The 21,669-nt window shown below is 37.5% G+C and overlaps 1 protein-coding gene across 7 annotated transcripts in view; it reads left to right on the forward strand.

Moving 5' to 3' along the window:
• Window positions 1-21,669, forward strand: part of LOC143892223 (uncharacterized) — a 47,983-nt gene that overhangs the window by 15,719 nt on the left and 10,595 nt on the right. For 6 of the 7 annotated variants that reach the window (XR_013255456.1, XM_077396684.1, XM_077396682.1 and 3 more), the window contains 14 exons: window positions 3,933-4,080; window positions 9,165-9,288; window positions 9,608-9,788; window positions 11,744-11,772; window positions 12,000-12,148; window positions 14,819-14,921; window positions 15,083-15,178; window positions 15,282-15,337; window positions 15,469-15,592; window positions 17,988-18,050; window positions 18,156-18,215; window positions 18,316-18,477; window positions 21,174-21,247; window positions 21,317-21,410. Coding sequence is in view for 6 of the 7 variants with exons in the window: in XM_077396684.1 (XP_077252799.1) it covers window positions 3,933-4,080; window positions 9,165-9,288; window positions 9,608-9,788; window positions 11,744-11,772; window positions 12,000-12,148; window positions 14,819-14,921; window positions 15,083-15,178; window positions 15,282-15,337; window positions 15,469-15,592; window positions 17,988-18,050; window positions 18,156-18,215; window positions 18,316-18,477; window positions 21,174-21,247; window positions 21,317-21,410 (1,463 nt within the window). In the remaining variant the exon portion in view is untranslated. The remainder of the gene's footprint in view (window positions 1-3,932; window positions 4,081-9,164; window positions 9,289-9,607; window positions 9,789-11,743; window positions 11,773-11,999; window positions 12,149-14,818; window positions 14,922-15,082; window positions 15,179-15,281; window positions 15,338-15,468; window positions 15,593-17,987; window positions 18,051-18,155; window positions 18,216-18,315; window positions 18,478-21,173; window positions 21,248-21,316; window positions 21,411-21,669) is intronic. The other variant, XM_077396683.1, reaches the window with a different exon arrangement.

A 21,669-nucleotide genomic window follows, 5' to 3' on the forward strand; every position in this document is an offset into this window, starting at 1 on the left:
TATCCAAGTTACCTTGAAGGATGAATCTGTGCAGATTTAGTTTTTCTATTTTGATTGATGAGAGTATAAAGGTAGTGCATGCTTCTCATATATTTATTAGAAGGAATTTAACATTATAGTGAACAAATTCATAAGTTTTATTAGGTTTCAAATATTTAATATTATGACTGTTGAGGAAGGGTTTTTTTGGAATTCAACATTGTACCGATCTTGTCCTGAGCCCCACCTACCTCATTATCTTCTGAGCCTAGCCAAGTATGATGTGCAAATCTTAGACTTGTTGAAGAAGGGCTACATTTTACAAAAATTATAAGCCCGTGTGTTTTGCCTGCCCTTTTAACTCCTAAAAATGATGAGACGTGAAGAATGTGCGTTGCTAGATGGGATCCATCCCCATCCTTGGAGATTTACTCATATATTCGACGAGATACATGACCGAGTGGCGGGCTCCTCTATTTCTTTCCAGCACGTGAGAAGATTGGATAATAGTGACGCTGGAAGATTAGTCTGGTCGGGAGTTGATAGGGCCTCTTTGGAGATCTTTGATTTTCTTCCCACTTGAGGGTGTTTGTTCTATTATTTTCTCTTTCTTTTCACCTTCTCTTTTATTGTATCAGACCATCTCGATCGTGGGGCCTTGTCCTTTTTCATAATAAAATTTCATCATAAAAAAAGAGGCGCAAAATGTGCACACTTGAGGTACTCAACATACACCGTCGTTCAAGCTCTCAAACATTGGAGCATTACTTAATCCAACATGAATTTGTGTTTAATTCAAACCATCATACATTGCTCTACATTAATTTATCAAAATATATTGAATAAGATTAATGCGAAGTGGGTTACATTCTTATACACGTTCAATCTCACATACAAACCTGGGGTTATGAATCGCGTGTCCAATGGGTTAAGTAGGAGGTCCTATTTACTCGGGACCGGTGTTTAAAAACACGGATGTGAGGCGGAATGCGGCCAAGAGAAATGCTTGTCGACTCGGCACGGATGCGGCCAAGAACACAGTTGATGCGGCTGAGTACTCGGTTGACGCGGTCATAACTTGGAGTTGTGTCAGTTGACGGGCGCTGACTCGTGCCCAGCTTACGTCATCTATGATAGATTTATGTTCTATGGCACTTGCTTTCGTATATCTAAGAGATCTTTATGAGAGAGCCTTATCCACAAGCTTCGTAATGTTGGTCCCTTTATGCAAGCAAAGACCATAGCTCTAGAGGAGCAACGGTACTTGTGGCTCCAATTCAAAAGGGTATTGATTCATTATGTATGTCAGTTCAGTATGTGCCATTCTTTTAAAGGATAACTGGGAATACTTGTCTTTATGCTCCTCTACGGATTCCTAGTAGACCTTGGGAGGTTATTAGTATGGATTTTATATAGTTCTACCTCAAACTGCTAGCGAGTTTGATTCCATCTTCGTTGTTGTCGATAGATTCTCTAAAATGGCCCATCTCATCCCATTTCAGAAAAATTCAAGTGTCTCATGTTGCTGAGTTATTCTTTAGAGAGGCTGTACATCTCCATGGAGTCATTTATTGAGAACTCTGTGGAGTAAAATGAGGACAACACTTCAATTCAATAGTGCCTATTAGCCTCCAAACGAATGGACAAACGGAAGTGGTCAATCACAACCTAGGAAATTTATTGAGATGCTTAGCTGGCGAAAGACCTCATCAATGGGACAACTCCACCCTAGTTAGAGTTGGCTTACAATAGTTCCATTAATCATTTCCCAAAAAAAAGTCTTTTGAAGCTATCTATGGCCGAGTCATTCCTCACCTCCTAGTTCATACCCCTCTATGCTTCTCTGGGAGACGTAATGCCAGGGCTGAGGATTTCGTTCATCACATCAAGGAGGTACAACAAGAGGTGTTAGAGCGAGTAACGAGAAGATCGTTGTTAATCAGCACAAGAGAGACCATTCTTTTAGTGTTGGTATCTAGTGTGGCGAATTTTCGACGAGAATGATTTCGATTGGAGCGTACGACAAGTTGAAGAGAAAGGACTTTGGATCATACAAGATCCTCAAGTGGTTGGGTCCAAATGCATATTTATTGGACCTCCCCGAGGATGTGATGAATTCTCCCATCTTCAACATTGTCGATCTATTCTTATTTCATGTAGACTTGCTAGAGCCTGACAACATCACCACATTACTATTTAGAGTGAGCTCATCTACAGAGGATCAAATTGACGAGATTGTGTATATCATGACTACAGAGTACAGATGGTCGTCGCAGACCACACTGTAGATATCTTGTTTGTTGACAAGATTGAGCCTTGATCGATTGTTCGTCTATTGACGAGGCTAAGGTACGACGACTTCTAGAGGATCAATATTACCATGTTCCATGTTGTCTAAGAAATTACTGGAGAAAGTTGAGTTCTTCCCGGTACAGATCCCATAATTCTTTTCCCTATAGCCTACCCATGTCTCCCCCTTTTGAAGCTTTCCTCTCAACCTCACCCTACCAATCATTCCCATCTCAGGTCCCTACAGTATACCTTGAGCCTATCAACCACCCTTCTTTCAATATCTGCCTAAATTTCCGTTGTGCCTTTGGTATTTTTTTTAAAATCTGATTTATTTGATAGACCTATCTTGAGATCGAATTTTATTGTTTTATTAGATGATTTGCATTGATTAGAACTTATTGTTGGAACTTACTTGGATGAGTTGATTCCCATTGACGACATGTTTTAAAAGCTCTGAATCTTTATGGAAACCATGGCTGTCTTTTGATTATTATTGGCCGTTTATTCTATTTTGGGGGTGTATGATGCTACTAAATTGAACTAGAAACCATATTTAAGCTCTTAGAGTTCCCAGAAAATAACATGCGAACCCTAGGTTTGCACCGTTGGCGGCTTCCTTCATCATCTTGGGAAAATATCATCGGACCGAGAAAGACGTTCTTCAATAAAATCTCCAACAAATGATGTACAAGCTAATAAAGACCATCGCCAGAACTTTTTTGAAACTCAGTGCTCTTGCATTATTAATTGTGTAAGTTCTATGTACTAATCAGTTATCACCCCAAAATAATGTTAGTATAATTTGGCACTTGCACATATCGATCCTATGAGACAGGGAAATGCCAATCAGAGAGCGTACAACACGCGAGCTTCGAAAGGAATTGGGCAGCCAAAAACATTCGGCAGTCCAGAGATGTTAGTGGAGGCCTCAAGAAGAATTATCTTTTTTGTTTAATGCTTGCACACCCTAGGGGCAGGTCGGCCAGAGGAAAATGTTGATTGCACCATTACAAATTTTGTGCATCCAACTACCTTGGTGTTGTTGATAAGCAAGTCCATGAACTTTAAGGTGTCAAATTTCCAGACTAGTAGCAATTTTCTAAATCTATTCGATACTTATGGATGGGTTTATATAGAAAACAAAAAAATTAACAAACAGACAAAAAATTCAGCCAAGTCAATGAAAAATGACTTGTCTGAGTCAACTTGCCAGTCCATTAGATGAGTCCATCTCTAAGTTCGAGTTTCTACTCACTGCAAACGATTTATGACATGAAGTACTTTGTGCCAAACAACCAGATGAATTTTGCACTCCTTGTCAAATTCTCTCTTAGGCCGCCATCAAGAATGCAAGAGGGCTTGGTCCTGGAGCATATCCTCCACGTTTAGGAACTTAAGTCCTTGACAGCCTCCGAGCATAAATTTTGTAGAAAACTTAATGTAAGTGATATCGGTAGGTAACAAATATTGATTGGCTTGGCGATACAAGATTTGAATAAGAAAATCTTTAAAACTGGGATTATTAAGTCCATACAAATCTCTGATAAGAATTTAATATGAAGTACGACTAGCCAAGCATTTTAAATAGAACCGATTGTCCAGACAAATTGTATTTATATTACTTATCTATTTCATTACCAAGGCTAAATATGTTATGGCAGGTTGCTGTGTGTTAGATGTACATGGTTCACAAGAGATGTATGATGGGTGTATAATGGCCATCAATGCACCAGATGCTTTGAGGACATTAGGAGGAGGAGCAACATATGAGGAATCAAGAGTACTTGGCGCTTTTCAATATGTCTACAGGTAGCCTCGACTTCACATTTCCATAACTTAGTTCTCTGTTCAGAATGCCTCTTGACATTGACACCATTTATGAGAACGTAACATAACAGTGGATTATTATATTGCAGAATGGACTAATCACGTTTAACTGCCACTTAAATGTAATTTAACCGCAGGTCTTAGTGCTAAACTACACTCATTAAGATATCATGATGAACTTGCAGAAAACTTACTAAATTTTTTTGAACAGGTGTTGGATGGACCTGAGATTGTAGTTTTGTTTTACAGATCCAATTGAATGAACTTCGTTAAATTATGTCCAATAGGGTACATGCATCTGTGTAGAGCAGGACACCAATTTATGCAATGTTCTTCCTATCACTATGCACTGTGTAGCAAGGTTTAAAATTTCGGTTTCGGCTGAAATTTTGGCCGAAATTTTGGAAAAAGGTAAATTGTGGAAAAAAAACAAATTAAAAAATTACATTTTCCCAAAATTTCAGCCTAAATCTGGACCGACACCGAAATTGGTACTTTCGGTGTCAGTCCGGTCCTACATCCGAAATTTCAGTGTGTCGGACGAAATTTAAAACCATGCTGTGTAGAATTGGTATATAGATCAGTTCACTGACTAGTGACCATCTGGGTTTTATGTTTGATTCTAAGCGTAATAATTAAATCCAAAATTTTTACTAGTATATCTTATCAAAACTGTCTCAATGGTTACTCGATAACAGAACCCGTCTTGAGATTTTGAAGTGGGTAAGTTTGCCTTCTCATCGATTTAGAGCATTCACCAATCAATGCGACTCAAAAGTATTTATAGTTTCAATCACTCACTGCTTTAGATGGACGTCTTGTTTCTTTGTTTTACATGTCGTCAATGGTAGCAAGGATGTGTACATAGTTACATACCGACATCCAGATTTTTTGTCAACAAGGTGAGTGGAAATTTGTGTATGGAAGGTGATTCTGCAAATGTGATTTTTATTAATCTACAACATAATATAAACTCTCAACACAAGGAATCAGAAGTAGACAAGAAGGAAGAAGAATAGAAGATGATGTGAAGCGAGGAGAAGAAGAGAAAACATTGGAAGAGAGACGGAAAAAACCAACCCACAAACCATTTAACATTTGTGCAATTCCTAAGGTGGGTTCAATCCTTGTGTTAAGTCACTCAAGTGACTTAAGCGCATTACGAAAAGATAAAAAAACCCAAGAAACTCCATCGTGTGTGTGTGTGTGTGTGTGTGTGTGTGTGTGTGTGTGTGTGTGTGTGTGTGTATTATAATCTTCTACACTCTCCCTCTAGCTTGTGCATAAATATCACACTTGCTCAGCTTGCCCAAAATATCATGAAAGATAGCTTGAATAGTCTCTTTGGTGAAGAAGTCGGCTAACTGAGAAGGAAAACAGACAAATGGTGTAGCAGTGGTCTTGGAAGCCACTTGATCTCAAACAAAATGACAATTTGACTTTTACGTGCTTTGTCCTCTCATGGAAGACAAGATTGGATGCAATGTGAATACCAGGCTGGTTGTCACAATGAAGTTTCATGGGAATAGAAACCTCAACTAACATTGCCATATTAACTCACTAGTAGCATGAGCCATAGATCTTACTCAATTTCAGCTGACGAACGAGCCGCCTCTTACTGTTTCTTACTGCTCCAAGTCAGTAAGTTACCGCAAAAAAACATTCAATAGCCATTGATTGATTTTGTGTCATATGGAGATCTCACCCAGTTTGCATCACAATATCCCATTACTTCCAAATACCCATGATTTTGATACAACAAACTTTTTCCTGGAGATCCTTCAAGATATTAGACTATGCGAACTGCAGCTTCCCAATGATGATGGCATAGAGAACACATGAATTAACTAGTCACACTCACGACATATATAATGTTTGGGTGTGTGATGGTTAGGTATATAAGCTTTCTACCCAACTGTTGATATTTGCAAAATTTGTAACTCCCCGGCCACCGTGTAGATAATGTCCGGTTCTAGGCCGCAGCCCTCACTGGTTTTGTTTTTCCTCAAAAAACGCGTCTACACAGGGAAGATGGGGGTCTATACATATAGCCCAGAAACTTTCTCTCTCCTCTTCCGATGTGGGACTATTATAATCCACCCCCCTAAAGGGCCCATCATCCTCGCTGGCACACTGTACTAGAGGAGATACTGCTATGATACCAAATTTGTAATGCCCCGGCCACCGTGTAGATATTGTACGGTTCTAGGCCGCAGCCCTCCCCGGTTTTATTTTTCACACTTATATTATAATAATTAGTAACGCCCTGGTATTATGGACAATATTTCTTGGGCGTGACATTATGGTATCAGAGTGGGACCTCCCACAGTACGGTGTGCCAGCGAGGACGCTGGGCCCTAAGGGGGTGGATTGACAGATCCCACATCGGAAAGGGAGGAAAAGTTACCAGGCTATATATGTGGATTTCTCCTCTTCCTATGTAGACACGTTTTCAGCATCTCCATGGGGCGAGCCCCGCGGAGTGGGTCGGGCACGGTTAGTGCTGCTGGAAAACAAAACCGGGGATGGTAGATGACCCAGAACCAAACAATATCTAGACAGTGGGGTCGGGGCGTGACATAATCTTGCGAATGAGTTTTAGTCTTACTGAAGAGTTGATGATTAACTTCCGGCGAACTATCAACCAACTGTGCTCCTAGTAAACCAGCATTATTATGGAGTTATAAATCATATTTGCATTGAGAAATGAAGATACCTCACTTAGAATGAGCGACTCCAATCCCAATAAATTACTTAAGAAACCCTAAACCCTGTATCCTTTATATCAAACACACTTTGCAAATGTTGTTTAACATTCTCAATCTCTCTCGAACTATCACCAGTTAGCAGTGTTTTCCCATACGTAGTGTCAAAATAATAGTATTATTTGGTATCTTCCTGATAAAGACTATGTGATCGTAGTTACTCCGGCGAAAGTCATATTGAGAAAGAACTATACTGAGCCGCTCAGTATGAAACCCTAAGGCAATGCCAAGTAGACTTACTTTTCTGGGGATCATGGTTTTAAATTTCGGCTGAAACGTTTCGTTTTGACCGAAATTTTCGGTTTTGGCACAAACCGAGATGAAATTCACATGAAGTCCTTTCTTTACAAGATTTCGACCAAAATGTCACCGAAATTTCGGTTGAAATTTTATTTTGGATTTCTTTACAAAATTTCCACCGAAATGTTAAAAATGTACACTGAAATGTTATAATTTCCACCGAAATATCTGAAATTTCAACCGAAATCGCCGAAATTGACACTGAAATTTTAGACATTTCGGTCGAAATTTAAAAAAAATAAACGAAATCATAATCATATTTTTACATGATTTCAGTCGAAATTTCGGCCCAAAACTGAAATTTAAAACCTTCCCGGGGATCTCCATGAAGAAATACATTCTTCACGTCTAGCCGATGTAATGGACAAGAGCACGTACTAACATTCAGAGTTTTACTTAGCAACAATGGAGAAAGTATCCTAATAGTTAATACCATTCAATTGTGTGAAGCCTTTTGCCACAGGGCGAGTTTTATATCTATCAATGGGATTTCGTCTGAGTTTAACTTAGCACTAGGGTAGAAGTCTCCTGATGGTCAATGCCACTCAATTGTGTGAGGCCTTTTGCCACAAGGCATTCCCAACGCCTAGATATCCTTCGCAAGGTCCCTAGATATTATTTTTGAATAATTTGGGGGTGATTGTGATGCAATTTCCCGACACACTTTGTGTGACTAACTTGCTTTAAGCGGAGAAGTGCGCTCTCTTAACCAGTCTGCAATTTTTTTTTGTCAACAAATTTGTTGGGGGCTTATGAGTGGAGCACGGAGAGTGACTCTACTGACGTCACTGCTTGCACGAAGAATCGTAATTGAGAACCTTGGCATACACATCATAGATAAGATTGTTGCCTATGTAGTGGAGAGGAGTTTTCTTTTTGCATGCTCTAGAAGCGGTAATGAGTTAGTGGATTCTATTACCATGAGTGGCATTCCAAAGGAATTTTTTTTTTTTGGTCAATCCCCAACACCTTTGTAATACATTTTCTTCTTGTCAATAAAATTTGTATCATCATCTTAAAAAAGGGATTTGCTAGCGTCCATCGCAGAAGGCATTTCGCAGATGGGCTGTTGCATGTCAGAGCAGCCACCTCTTGAATGAAGACAAAATCTGCTGAAAAGTGAGCCTGTGTGGCTGCTCTCACATGCAATGCGACAGCCCATCCGCGAAATGTCTTTTGCGATGGATGCTAGCAAATCCCCTTAAAAAAGGATTGTTTTAGCAATGGAGCTCCAATAAAATTTCGTTATCATTTAAAATAAAAAATGACAGGCTCCAAGGAAAAGAGCGCCCACTAAAGATGACCATCAAAGATCTAGCTTCTTTGAATTTTTAGTAGAGGATAACTTGATGCCAATTGTAACCTGAACTGAGGGTGTTTTATGAGGTTGTTTCCAGCTTCAGGGAGATCTTCAAATTATCATTGGTGGAGGTTTCTTTTGGTTTTTCATGTCCAAGAGTGGCCACCAATGTCGTTAATCTCTTGATTGCTCCAGGAACCTGCACCCTATCTCTGATATTTTATATACTCCTATTCTTATCAATTTCATTCTGATGGGCATTTTGTTTTGTTTGAATTTATGCTCTGTTTTCCAATCTGAAACGTAACTTCTGAGCATTCCGGATGGAGCGGAATGGAATTGATAACTAAGCTTGTGTTTGATATGTGCATCTTCAAAGCAAAGACTTTAGAAAATGGAAAAGTGTAAATTAAACGATTACAGATATGGCCAATACTAGTATGCATCTTAAAAAAAGGGCGGCCCAGTGCACGAGGCTCCCTTACCCCTGCTTTGCAGAGAGGCTGTTTCCGTGACTCGAACCCGTGACCACCAGGTCACAATGGAGCAACCTTACCGTTGCGCCAAGGCTTGCAGCCTTATCTTAGTGCTTTATAAATAGTGAGCATTTTGTTTCAGACCTTTGGGTCAAAACTGACAATATGTTTTTCATTTAGTCTTTCTCATGTAAATGCAATCCTTCTATGATGCTGTATTGGCAGTGATGTATTCCTTCACCGTGACAAAAGCTTAATGCCCCAAAATCCAACAGCGTGGAGTGCATGGAATTTTCTTGGGACCACAGGAAACAAAGTATGTTTGACATATTGGCTTAATGTGCTTCAGGTTTGTAATAAAGTCTCTTTGTACATGCTCTGAAGTTATTCTCAGTGCTATACATCATTAATTCAGCATTAGTATGTTTTGATAACTTATTATTTCTTGAAGTCTTCGTGTGGGTGCCTTGGTGAACATAGAAAAGAATGTTGTGGGTTTTGTTTTGAAATGATTTGTGGGGTTTTTTTTTCCCGAATGGTAGTGTTGTGGGTTTCATTGTTTATTCGTGGTGCCAAATGATGGCCATGAAATTGCTACCTTCAATAGAAGAGACTTTATTGCCTCTAATCGATAACTCTAATTATTTTATGAATTATTGAACTAGCAGAATATTGAAGATACCAGTCTTCCTTTCCTTGTGACTCTCAATCCACCTCATACGCCACAGTATAATTTGCTTAAATGGTCAACAAGCCGTCCTGTTCCATCAGTTGCGGCTTCAAAAGCTTTGCTCGAGTTCGATGGTATCCAAGGGAAGAGAGGAATATGGTTTTGTAGGACATACCAAGGTGAGACTTAGTTTCCGTTTTTGTCTACTTTATAGCAGGCAGGTGATTCAGATCAACTAGAAAACCATTCAATAAAGGAAAGTGATATATCCGCCCCTTTTGTTTACTTGGGACACCCAGCAGCAGTGTACGTGGCAATCAGCCCCATTGAATTCTTCTGACGTGAATTACATCAGCCCCTCTGCAGTCATTGATACACTGTTGTTGGGTGTTCCAAGTAATAAGAAGGGGCGGATATATCACTTCCCTTCAATAAATACTGCAGAATTGGAAAAGGATTTTTTGAGATGGTAAGATATTTTAAAATTTAAAAAGTACAAGGATAAAATGTTTTTTTTTTTTACTTCCATTAGAAGGCTTAGTGTAAAATTTGCACTCCATCCGAAATATCATGTCACCACAAAAACGTAGTTTTATATGACTATTTTGTCAAGTTCTGTCTAAATGGATCTGAATTTATCTTTGTTCACACTTTATGGTAAATCAGAACACGGGAGGGTTTTATCTAAGTTGCATAGGTATCACTCCATTCCATTGGAAGTTTGTTTTTGTTTCAATTTGAATTGTTTTAGTTTTCTGTCTTTTTCGGTGTTCGCTTTTAGAAAAGACACGACGCAAATTTAAACAAGTTGAAGGCTATTAAAAAACTATAAATATGTAAGAAAACCCTAGATAAACCAATAGAAACCAATACAAACATCACAGACCAAAAAAAAAAGGCAAAGCACCCCTAACCCATAGGAAGACCGCTCAAAGTAATCAACGACAACTGTTACACACCATCTCTGGCTAGCTAATCTGCTCTCTCACTGACCAACAGGAAGGTGATCTCTCTCACCTAGGACATAGGAAGGTTCATGGACCTCATCAACCATATCAACTCTTACCACATTTTACTAGACTTAATGTTCATCAAAATAATGTCAACATCCATCTAGACTAGAGCGAATGTAATCTAAGTACAATCCGATATCTATGTAAAAAGAGGTTCTACTTTTGGGGATTTGCTAGGGACCATCACAGAAGTCATTTCGCGGGCCGGCTGTTGCAAGAGAGAGCAGCCACATAGGCCCACTTTTCAACAGATTTTGTCTTATTCATTTAATCCTTCTGAGGTGGCTGCTCTCTCATGCAACAGCCGTAATGCGAAATGCCTTTTGCGATGGTCCGTAGCAATGCCCCTACTTTTGTTATTGGAATGTAACTTTCTGATAATTCCATCCAAAATGGAATGGAATTGACCTCTATGCTACTTTTTCACATTTACATCTACCACTAAAAAAATGATTTACATCTGAGGGGATTGAGCCTTTAGCTCAATGGTCAAGGCTTTGTACTTTCAACCCGGAGGTCAGAGCTTCAATCCCAGCTGACCTACCAAAAAAAACGACAAAGATTTACATCTGAGGTGTACAAAAATTATAGGAATTGGAGTTCAAGTATTGCCGCATGACTTGTCTCCTCCCCAGTTTATATTAATCATAATGCAAGTTACAAATGCACCCATTGAGTTACAATAATATAGAATGACATAAGGGCAAAGTAGGAAAACTGTCCTAAGTGGTAGACATGTAACTTAAGATACGTAAAATACAAGTCTACTATCTTTCAGACGAGTAGCGAAATCCTCCTATGTTAGTTTCAGACTAATATACAATGAGACAAGGGCAAGGCAACAAGCAAACTAAGTTGTAAAGATCTGGTGAAAAATTGCAAACATCTACTCAATACATGTCTTTACCTCCACCCTTATGGAGTATGTCATCAGACTCAGCACAAGAAACAAAGTTCGACTCTAAAGGTTTTTTTTTCACTTTATGGAAAGTTGTTTTTCCAAAACCATGTTAGGTCATTTATCTTTCATTTTCTTGTCACAAATATAATGGTGTTGTTTATTTTCCTGGTCTATATAAGCATTGTCCAATGCCTTATAACAAAGAGGGTTTTATCTGCAGGCTATGGATTTCAAGAGGATGGATTTAAGGTAAGGAGTATGCATGAGATTTTGGTGCATGCAATTCGACTTAATCAAATACATACATGGAAAACAAGGGGATTTTTTATATGGTTCTTCTATAACAATATAATGACCAAAAGTAGCTTTTCTAAGACATACCGAGTACCTTAGACTTGTTTGGTTTCACTCATCTAGAATTCTCATATCAATGACACTCATCAAATAGATTGCAACTCATGAGATTTTAGCTACAGGCTGGCATGGTTGCAGCAAATAGTGTTCTTGGAAAGAACTGCATTCTCCCGAGGAACAGAGAACACATGGTACTTTCTCTGGCGGAAACTGGGGCAAGGCTTATTATTACAAGGTTCCTCGAGCGTTATATTTCCACAGGTTGTTTAACGTAAGTCTGAATCTTTATAGCATGGAATATCATGTATTTCTGCAAACAAAGAGTTAATAAGCTCAGAATTTTTCTGTCAGTTATTGACATTGTTTCATGACTCGTTATGTACATTACTTGGTTCCAAGCTATTATTTATTTTCTGTAACGACCCGGATTTGGGGCAAATTTTTTAGACATGATTTAAAAATAAATAAATCCCAAAATCCGAATCGCTACCCCAAAAGGGAAACAAGCGGACTAAAAAAACCCACTACAATTCACAAGGTAAAGGCACTTTGCCCGACAAGGCCACATGGCCAAACACTCTTTCCTCGATCCCTTTAAACTCCCTTATTTTGATGTCATCGTGTCAGCCTACAAGAACTATAGTAACTGAGTCAGAACGAGCTGAACAAGATCCCTTAGTGGGCTCACATAATAAAAGGGCACAGTAATGAAATTGCATTATAACAATGATCCTTATATCAATTAACAGAATAGGCAACAACTTGAATAGAGATATGGAAATCGAAATAAGAGTATGAGTACGATAGTCAAAAGACATGAGAACAAACAAAGAGGACATCAATGGATCATAGTAGAGATAAATAACGCAAGAATCAAAACCTCGTATTGGAGGAAAAACATAGATAAGCACTGAAAAAAAAAGTCACATCGTATACCAAAGTATGCGGTCTCAAATCCAAATCATCATATGTATATATCCCAAGTCATCATCACCAGGCCGAAGCGGGTGGAAGCATAGGTCTTTATATATATGTCATTCATATATATAGGTCAATAATGTTACCATACGGCGACAAGGAATATATGCATTAGTCTTTTTTTTCAAATTAAATCCTTTCAAAACTCTCATTTTTTTAAAAAAAATTCCAAGGTACAGAAATATGATGCATGAACATAGGGAATAAAACTATAATATCAAAACCATTAAAAGAACTATTATTATGAGAGTCCACTATCACTTGCCTTAGTGTTTGACTGGAAGGAGATGAAAGGCTCTAAGTATCAATCGAGAAGCAACCCTGTATAGTTTACATATCAAGCGTGTTACCAATGGTTCAAGTGTTCAATTCTTTTGTACTAAACTTGTTCGTATTTATACCAAATTTATTACTAAAACTCGAGAGGCTTCAACTCAAACCTAACAGTTGATTTCTTCGTAAAGCAATTGTTATAACTTATTGTATCATTATTTATAAATCTGATTTCTTTTGAAAACCAAAATAAAATGATTATTTAACCCCTTTTAGGTGCTGATTTTAATGAAAAGCAGCCATTTAATGCTTATATAATACACACATATACTATCTCTTTCATGCAAAACCATATAGGTATGTTCTATAATAATTTTATCGAAGATGTGTATACAAAACAACCCATTTAAACACCCATACTTATTGATTTTCTTGGAAATCAGCACTATAAGACTTAGATACATTATTTATATATCACATACATTACATAAAACACTTACATGAGTTATATAACTTATATACGATAGAATCTTTACAAAACAGTCCTTAAACACACTGTTTTTGTGCTGATTTTGTTGAAAAACTACCATAAAAATCATATATAACACACCTATGTATCATATCTTTCATGAAAAACATCTTACATAATTTATATGAGAAATACTCGATGAAATCTCGGAAAAACAATCACTTTTAAGTGCTGATTTTTGAGGAAAACAATGACAAATCCTCTAGAAAATCACACGTATAAGTTTAGACATCCAAAAATAATTTCTACTATACTCTAGATTACTCCAATTGGGATTTTTAGTAAGTAAATACAATACATATATTTTTAAGGCATAAAATTTTAAAAAAGAAAATTTAAAATAAGTTTTTTTATTTAAAAGAAAGTAAAGAAATCAATAAAACATTGTTAGAAACCCTAATTAGGTTGAATTAAGATAAATAAAAGCAAAACTTTGAATTTAAATAAGAAATTACGAAAAACATAGTTTTCGGGCACTCATTCGAAGACGAAAACCCAAAACGACGAAAAACACCAATCTTCTTCTCCTTTTCTTCTCTTTTGATTTTTTTTTTCTTCTCTCTCTCTCTCTCTCTTGGTGTGCACAAGTAGGGTTGCAAAAGCCCATGTTTTGGATTTTTAATAGCTAATGAGTTTTGTGCTTAAAGTAGGTTTCCCCATTAGATTTAATGTTAAAAGTTAGTTTCCTATCTTTATTAAAACTCCCTAAGGGCGTACTTTATCAAATTTAACAACTAAACTATAGTTATAAATAAAAATAAAAACCCAAAAGTTGCCTAATAAGACAAAACCCGTCACTATGCCTAACCCTAATAGAAAAAGGTCATAACTTGCTCAAATCACGTCCGAATCGCTAAATCTTGGATCTGTTGGATAGGTATTCGAAATACCCATCTACCGGGACCAAAATCATGTCGAACGGACAATATTTTATGCCCAAAAAATTGGTTATACTAAAAAAAACGAAAATACACTGTTGTGAGTTTTAGTCTTGGGATCTACGGTCCAGATTTAATTAAGGTTATTAACTTTCTAGGCCTGTGTGGGGTTGGGTCTTTACATTTTCTGTCTAGATGTTTATGTCACTTTCCTAATTCATATTAAATTGACCCACAATTTACAGAAAATATTTTGGTATTGAGTATATTGTGATATCTACAGTTTGCTAGAAGAAGGAGGTACAATTTTTATTTTTCAAGGAAGCAACCAAAAGAGTCGCCTGAAATCGGTCCTTAAAGTTCATCATCCTTTATTCTATTGGAAGGTATGACTTCTTAATTTATATTAAAGAATACTCCATACTGATCATATCCCACTTGATATTGATTTTGTTCACCAAAAGGTAGATGCAATGATTTAAATGGATTTTCATATTACATAAAATGCACAACCATGTATTGATTAGCCTTAGTCTTGTTTGCCCAGGTTGCTACACAAGCTGATTTAGGCCTTGCAGATGCATATATCAATGGGGATTTTTCTTTTGCTTATAAAGACGAAGGTTTTTTAAATTTTTTCATGGTAAAATAATAATTTTCAGTGCAGATATCTGGCATCTCAATGTCAATGATCAAAGAAATTGATATTTTTATTTCTCCTAATATGCCTTCGTACTTTTCTGCAGATTTTCATTGCCAACAAGGATATGAGTAGTTCTGGGACAAAGCATAATAAGAAAAGGTATTCTCTGAATTGAAATTTATCTTCAAAATATTTTCTATGCTGATTATCCATTAATTATGGAATAGGTATTGTTGCATCTATCTCCCAACTTCTAATATCTCATACGGAACACTGTTTTCTTGCTCCAGGGGTTGGTGGACCCCACCATTTCTCACAGCTGGGTTGGGCTCTGCAAAATATTACTTTCGGCACATTTCAAGGAAAAATGCCCTCACGCAAGCTTGCCGGAACATCTCTCGTCATTATGATCTGGTCTGCATTTTAAATATACATCTATCAATCATGCGTAGTTTGCCTTGGGGGACGGCTTGTCCCGGTGTAACAATCTTAATTTATGCAATATAATGTTACTGTTTTCAAAAAAAAAAAAAATCCATCAACAATGCATTTGCCCTTTTTGGCTTTCTGTTTTGCATTTGGTCTCTGTCCTGCTGCAATCTGCCTCTTCAAACTTAAGATTAACAATTTTCACTCTTTAAGTTTTCATATCTATTATGAGCTATGTTTGCTGATTTTGCACTATATGGTTTGGTGCAGTACATCGTGAATAACTGGTGAAACTTTATGGAGAATGTTCATCTTAATTTTTTTTTAATCTAATCCAAACTTGGTCTGCTCATTTCCTACAGTTTTCCATCTCACAAGAGCCATTTTCCTTTTATCCTTAGGGCCTCCCCAGAGGAATTCTCTTTGAATAAGTTCAATTCGCTTTATGATACTCATTGGACATTTGAATACGGATAATTGGAAAATTGGAATATTGGTCAAAACCGCCTTAATGAGGGTAATTCTCCCACCCAAAGAAACCAAATTTCGCTTCCAATTGTCTAGCCTTCTTTCCACTCTATCAACAATAGGATCCCATTGTTTCTTTTTAGGTCTACCCCTCCCAACGGGAAACCTCGATGGGAGGTTGGGAAAGAGTCAGTACTGCAACAAAGAAGATAGGCTAACCTTTCTAATTCCCCCTGAGCCACAAGAATATGAAGGATCTTTGACATGGAGAAATTAGATCTCTGGTCGGTGATAACCTCATAAAATCTTAGAATTGCTTTCGGATTCAACATTTTTTCAAAAGAAGGGACACTAAACATCAAAGTGTCGTCAGCGAACTGAAGATGGGAAATTCAATCTCCATCCTTCCTCAGCTTAAAGCCTTTGATTAACTCATTAACCCCAGAACTTTATCTCTGTCTAACAATCTACTCAGCATCTCTGCAACAATCATAAAGAGGAAAGGAGACAGGGGATCCCCTTGCCTGAACCCTCTGGAGGACTTTAAAAAACCTTTGGGCGACCCATTTACAATAATGAAAAACCAAGCAGAGGAGATGCACCTATAAATCCAACTCCGCCATCTCCGACCAAAATCCATTCTACACATAAGATAAACTAAGCAATCCCATTCCACTCAATCATATGCCTTTTCAAGTTCGCAAACCACTCCGCTCTTCTCATTTTTAAAATAGCAATCCACAACCCCGTTAGCCATCAACGCGCAATCAATAATTTGTCTACCCCTCACAAAAGCGGATTGGTTCGAAGAAATCAAATCTGGGAGAACCTTCTTTAGTCTCTCGGCAAGGACCTTCGCCAACAACTTATACAGACATCCCACCAAACTGATAGGACGAAAATCCCTCATACTGGAAGCCCCCTCACCCTTCGGGATAAGGGTAATAAACGTAGCTCCGGTACTCCTATCCAACTGATGCCCGTCGTAGAATTCCAAGAAAAATCCCAACATGTCTGTATGTACATACTCCCAGCATTCTTGAAAGAAAGCTCGACAAAAACCATATGCCCAGGCGCCTTATCCCTTCCCAGAGCAAACAGAGCCTTTCTAATCTCCTCTTCGACAAAAGGTCTCTTCAACCATTCCTGATCTTGTACCCTTAGCGTATTGAATACAACACCTTTCGGTTTAGGGAGCAATACATCCTCTGCTGAATAGATCTTCTCATAAAAAGATACTATCTCCCTTACCACCTCATCCTTCTTCTCAACCACCACTCCATCTGCTACTAAATTGGATATGCGATTTCCCCTTCTCCTCGCACTAGCTATCCCATGAAAATAAGCTGTATTTTTGTCCCCTTCCTTCAACCACTTAACTCGAGATTTTTGTCTTCACGATATTTATTCTTGAAGAATGATTTGTCAATGTTCCTCCTTAACTCGCTCCAACTCTTCCAATCCCTCTAGGCTGATCAGATTGGCTTCTACCCTACTAGTTAAATCCCGGATCCTCGCCATAAGAGAGACTTTCTTTACAGCCACCTCCTTTTTTCTATCCTTATCCCAAGCTTTAAGCTTAGACTTAAGAGCTCTAAGTTTATGTCCAATAGTGACATCAGCTGGGCTAGCAACTGACACCTCATTCCACCATTTGCCAAGTTTCTCATCCATCTTAGGCTCATCCAACCAATAGAGATAAAAACGAAAGGGAGGAGGACCCCAAGACTCCAAGCTGTTTTTTTACTCTTGGGAGATTTCTCGATGAAAAATTTTTAACAAAATTTTTTTTTAACTTCTTTTTCGTGTAGCTAAACATGGCCTTCATGTTTGTCTTGATATCACCGCACCGTATATGTTTTATGTAAAAAAAATATAATCTGATAGCATGTCCTTGATTTTATGTTTGTAGAGTAATGACCTCTTTGCTCTATTCTTGGACGAAACAATGACATATTCCTGTGCAATATTTAAGGTTTGCCTCAATTCCTTGTAACAGTAGCTTGAACTAACATTTGTATTTCCATATTATATGATAGTTTATAGGATTTTGACTTCCATCTGTGAAATTGTTTGAAAGATGGAGGATGAAGACTTAAAAGTTGCACAACTACGAAAAATTTCTCTCCTAATTGAAAAGGTGAGGCCCTTTCTGAACAGTTTCTACTTAATGTATTACAGATATATTTCACTTACCAATTGCTTTTGTGACTTTTTTTATACTTTCCAAAAATATGTAGGCAAGAATTGATCGTGGGCATGAAATTCTTGAGATTGGTTGTGGTTGGGGAAGCCTTGCCATAGAAGTCGTCAAACGAACTGGATGCAAATATACAGGCATCACACTATCTGAAGAGCAATTGAAATTCGCAGAAAGGAAAGTGAAAGAAGCTGGTCTTGAGGTGTGCAGTTTCTTTGAATTTTTTCTAATTCTGAAGTTGCATCACGCAATGAATACGGAACAATTATTTCTAAGTTATATATATTATATGCACTTCAAAATAGTTATGCAAAAACGTTTTTAATTGATAGACTAATGGATAAGTAAAAAAATATCAGCTAAATGTTTAATATATAAATCTTGGTTTATTTCTTTTATATTTTTTAAATAATATTTCAATTGGAACTCTAGAAACCTTTGGATATTTTCCGATGGATAAGGCAATTGTAGGTGTTAAAATCAAAGCCTGACCCTGATGGTGTTCAAATGTTGTGGTCGCTAAACCCATATCATGCCTTGTAGGGCTGCCAGTGGACCCAATTTGGATCGGATCCACCTATGTATGGGTTTGGGATTCACCATCCTTTAAATAAGCATTTGCATTTTTACCTACCAAAAAAGAAAAAGAAAAATTTATTTTGCCACCATTCAAAAAGAAAATTTATTTTGCCAGTTAGTGTAGGATTTGCGTGGTTTGTTGTACTCTTGCTACAAGGTCTGGAATTTGATTGCATCGAGTTCTGCCTTGGTTGAAACAACAGCCATTTTGCAGGGTACTTGTTTCTGTAATCAATATGTATGTGCCATGAAGGTACTAACACGATAAAAACAAGTATTCCAAGATAATGGAGTGACTTTATGGAAGCCAAGTATCTAAAGGGTGGAAGCTTCTATCATACGGAAAGAAAAACAGGTACTTCCAAGCAATGGAAGGATTTGATTATGATGAAAAATGAGTGGATTAGTATATGGATCATAGAGAAAGTTAATGTTTCCTTTTGGACTGATAAATGGTTTGGCAATTACGCATTGATTAATTAGGTATTCAACTTGGAGCAGTTAAATCTGAAGTTGCTGGTCAAGAATGATATAAATGAAGCTGTAGTGTGGAATCTTTCACTGGTAGAGCATAATATTTCGCAAGGAGTTGTGTTAATGTTATTAAACATCTATGGTCAGGATAACTGATACTGAAGATGTGTTGGTTTGGACCCCTAATAAATCGGACGACTTCACTACTCATGGAATATTTATCCCTCTTCCTTTCAAGTATATGTGTTGTGCCATGCCTAAACAAGAGGAGCTGAATCATGTATTCATTGACAATGATGCAGCGAGAGCTATATGGTATCATTTTTCTATCTATCTTGGGATGCCTTTTCTTGTGAACTAATCCATTATAACTAGACTGCTTTAGTGGTTCGATCTATCCAAGAGGACAAGTAAGTCAACTTTCTATTTTATTTTGACAGTCATTCATTCACTTAAAACCTGGAGATATGGTAGGACAGATGCAATAGGCGTGTGGAGGGTTCCTCTAAGCCAATAAATTTGTTAATTGAAGTTGTGACTACCTGGGGAAAAATGCTTGCCATTTCATTCTCTCAATCTTCAGATTGCTCTTCTTGGGAAGAGATTGTTCTTTGTGACATTGAGATATTTCTAAACCATCGAAAAGCCTTAAAGTTACTCGTGTGTGTTGGAAAAGGCCCAAGCTAGGTGAGATAAAATTGAATACTGATGGGGTGTCAAAGGACAATCCTAGCTTATCTGGGGGTGGTGAGATCGTTAGAAATCATGTTGGTGGGACTATCTTTGCGTTCTCTCATTATTATGGTGTGGGAAGTAATATCCAGGCAAAAGCCAGAAGCATTCATGATGGCCATAGATATTGTGAAACCTTTAGATTCCTACATGTTTGGGTGGAATTTGATAGCAAGGTCTTATTGACATGATTGTTTCTAACAAAGATCCTCCTTGGTCGATTAAATACTATTGGTAGGAGCTTCACTCTCTTATCCTTGATTTGAAGCCTAAAATGACACATCAGTTCAAAGAGGGTAACCAGGTTGCGGATCACCTGGCTAACTATGCTTTTAAGTGTAAGGAAAACATTGTTTTTTGGCATTGGAGAGATCTTCCTACATTGGCTAAATGCTCTATGAGATGTGATTTATAGGGAATCCCTGGCATTTGTAGCCAGTAAGATTTTTGGGTATTTTTTAGTTTTTTATTTCCTAAGGTAAGGTGGTATGTCCCTCCCATGTACTTTTGTGATTTCTTGGGCATTCCAAGTATTTGTAGCACGTAGGTGTTTTTGTATTAATTGTGTGGATTTGGAGGTTAGGTGGCATGTTCCCTTTTTTGTATGCTTTTATCATATCAAAAAAATTTAAGGTGCCGGCCCAGGTTCCTAGATAAATTTCGGGTTAGAAAACAGTATACCGAAATGAAGAATGGGAGACACATCTCCTTGAGCAAAACAAATACGCAATAGAGCAATGGGTATGTGCATTATTTCTTTTTACTGTGCATTTTTTTTTTTTTTGAATGATTTTTAACTGTGCATCTGCCTAGTCGCTTTCTGGCTGTCAGCTAATAGCCTAATATTTTACAATGTTGTTGGGTAGTTTCTAGGGAACTTATCTCTGGTTTGCATTCCCAATATGACAACAGAAGTCATTCCTCTGAAGCTTTCTTTGTCCATAAATTGCTTCTGTTTCCCACATGTATGTGTAACCCATGAAGGCTTTCTTATTGTCCACTGGTTCTATATATTAATCCTACATGTATTTAGACATTATTATGCTTCAAAAAGATTGGCCTTATATTTCTACTTCAGTTTATACTTTTGACTTAAATTGTTTGTACTTCCAGGGCCACATAAAGTTCTTGTTATGTGACTACCGCCAGCTGCCCAGTTCTCACAAATATGACAGGATTATATCTTGGTGAATTCTTGATCATTTTTTACTTACAGAATTAAATGTTACTCCATCTGACTATTTTTTTTATAACAGTGAGATGATAGAAGCAGTTGGTCATGAATACATTGAGGAGTTCTTTGGCTGCTGTGAATCAGTTTTAGATAAAGATGGTCTACTTGTTCTACAGGTCATAATATTCACCAAGGGAATTTCTTTGTATGGTTTGGTGTCAATGATATAACACATTGACAAGCATAAATTTATCACTAATGCTTTTTATTTCCTAGAGGTGGCTAAGGGAACTTTAATCGTTTGTCACCGCTTCCTCCTTCCACCTTTAAACTTTTTCTAACGATTAACCTTAAAGGGGTGAATTCATCCTTCAAGGGGATGAATCTATCACTGCCCTTTGGTTTTTTGATATACACCTCGAGAATCATAAACTT

Source organism: Tasmannia lanceolata, unplaced genomic scaffold (assembly GCF_043159265.1).
Source record: "Tasmannia lanceolata isolate RefF3 unplaced genomic scaffold, GAP_Taslan_0.1 ptg000015l, whole genome shotgun sequence".
NCBI classification, from domain to species: domain Eukaryota; kingdom Viridiplantae; phylum Streptophyta; class Magnoliopsida; order Canellales; family Winteraceae; genus Tasmannia; species Tasmannia lanceolata.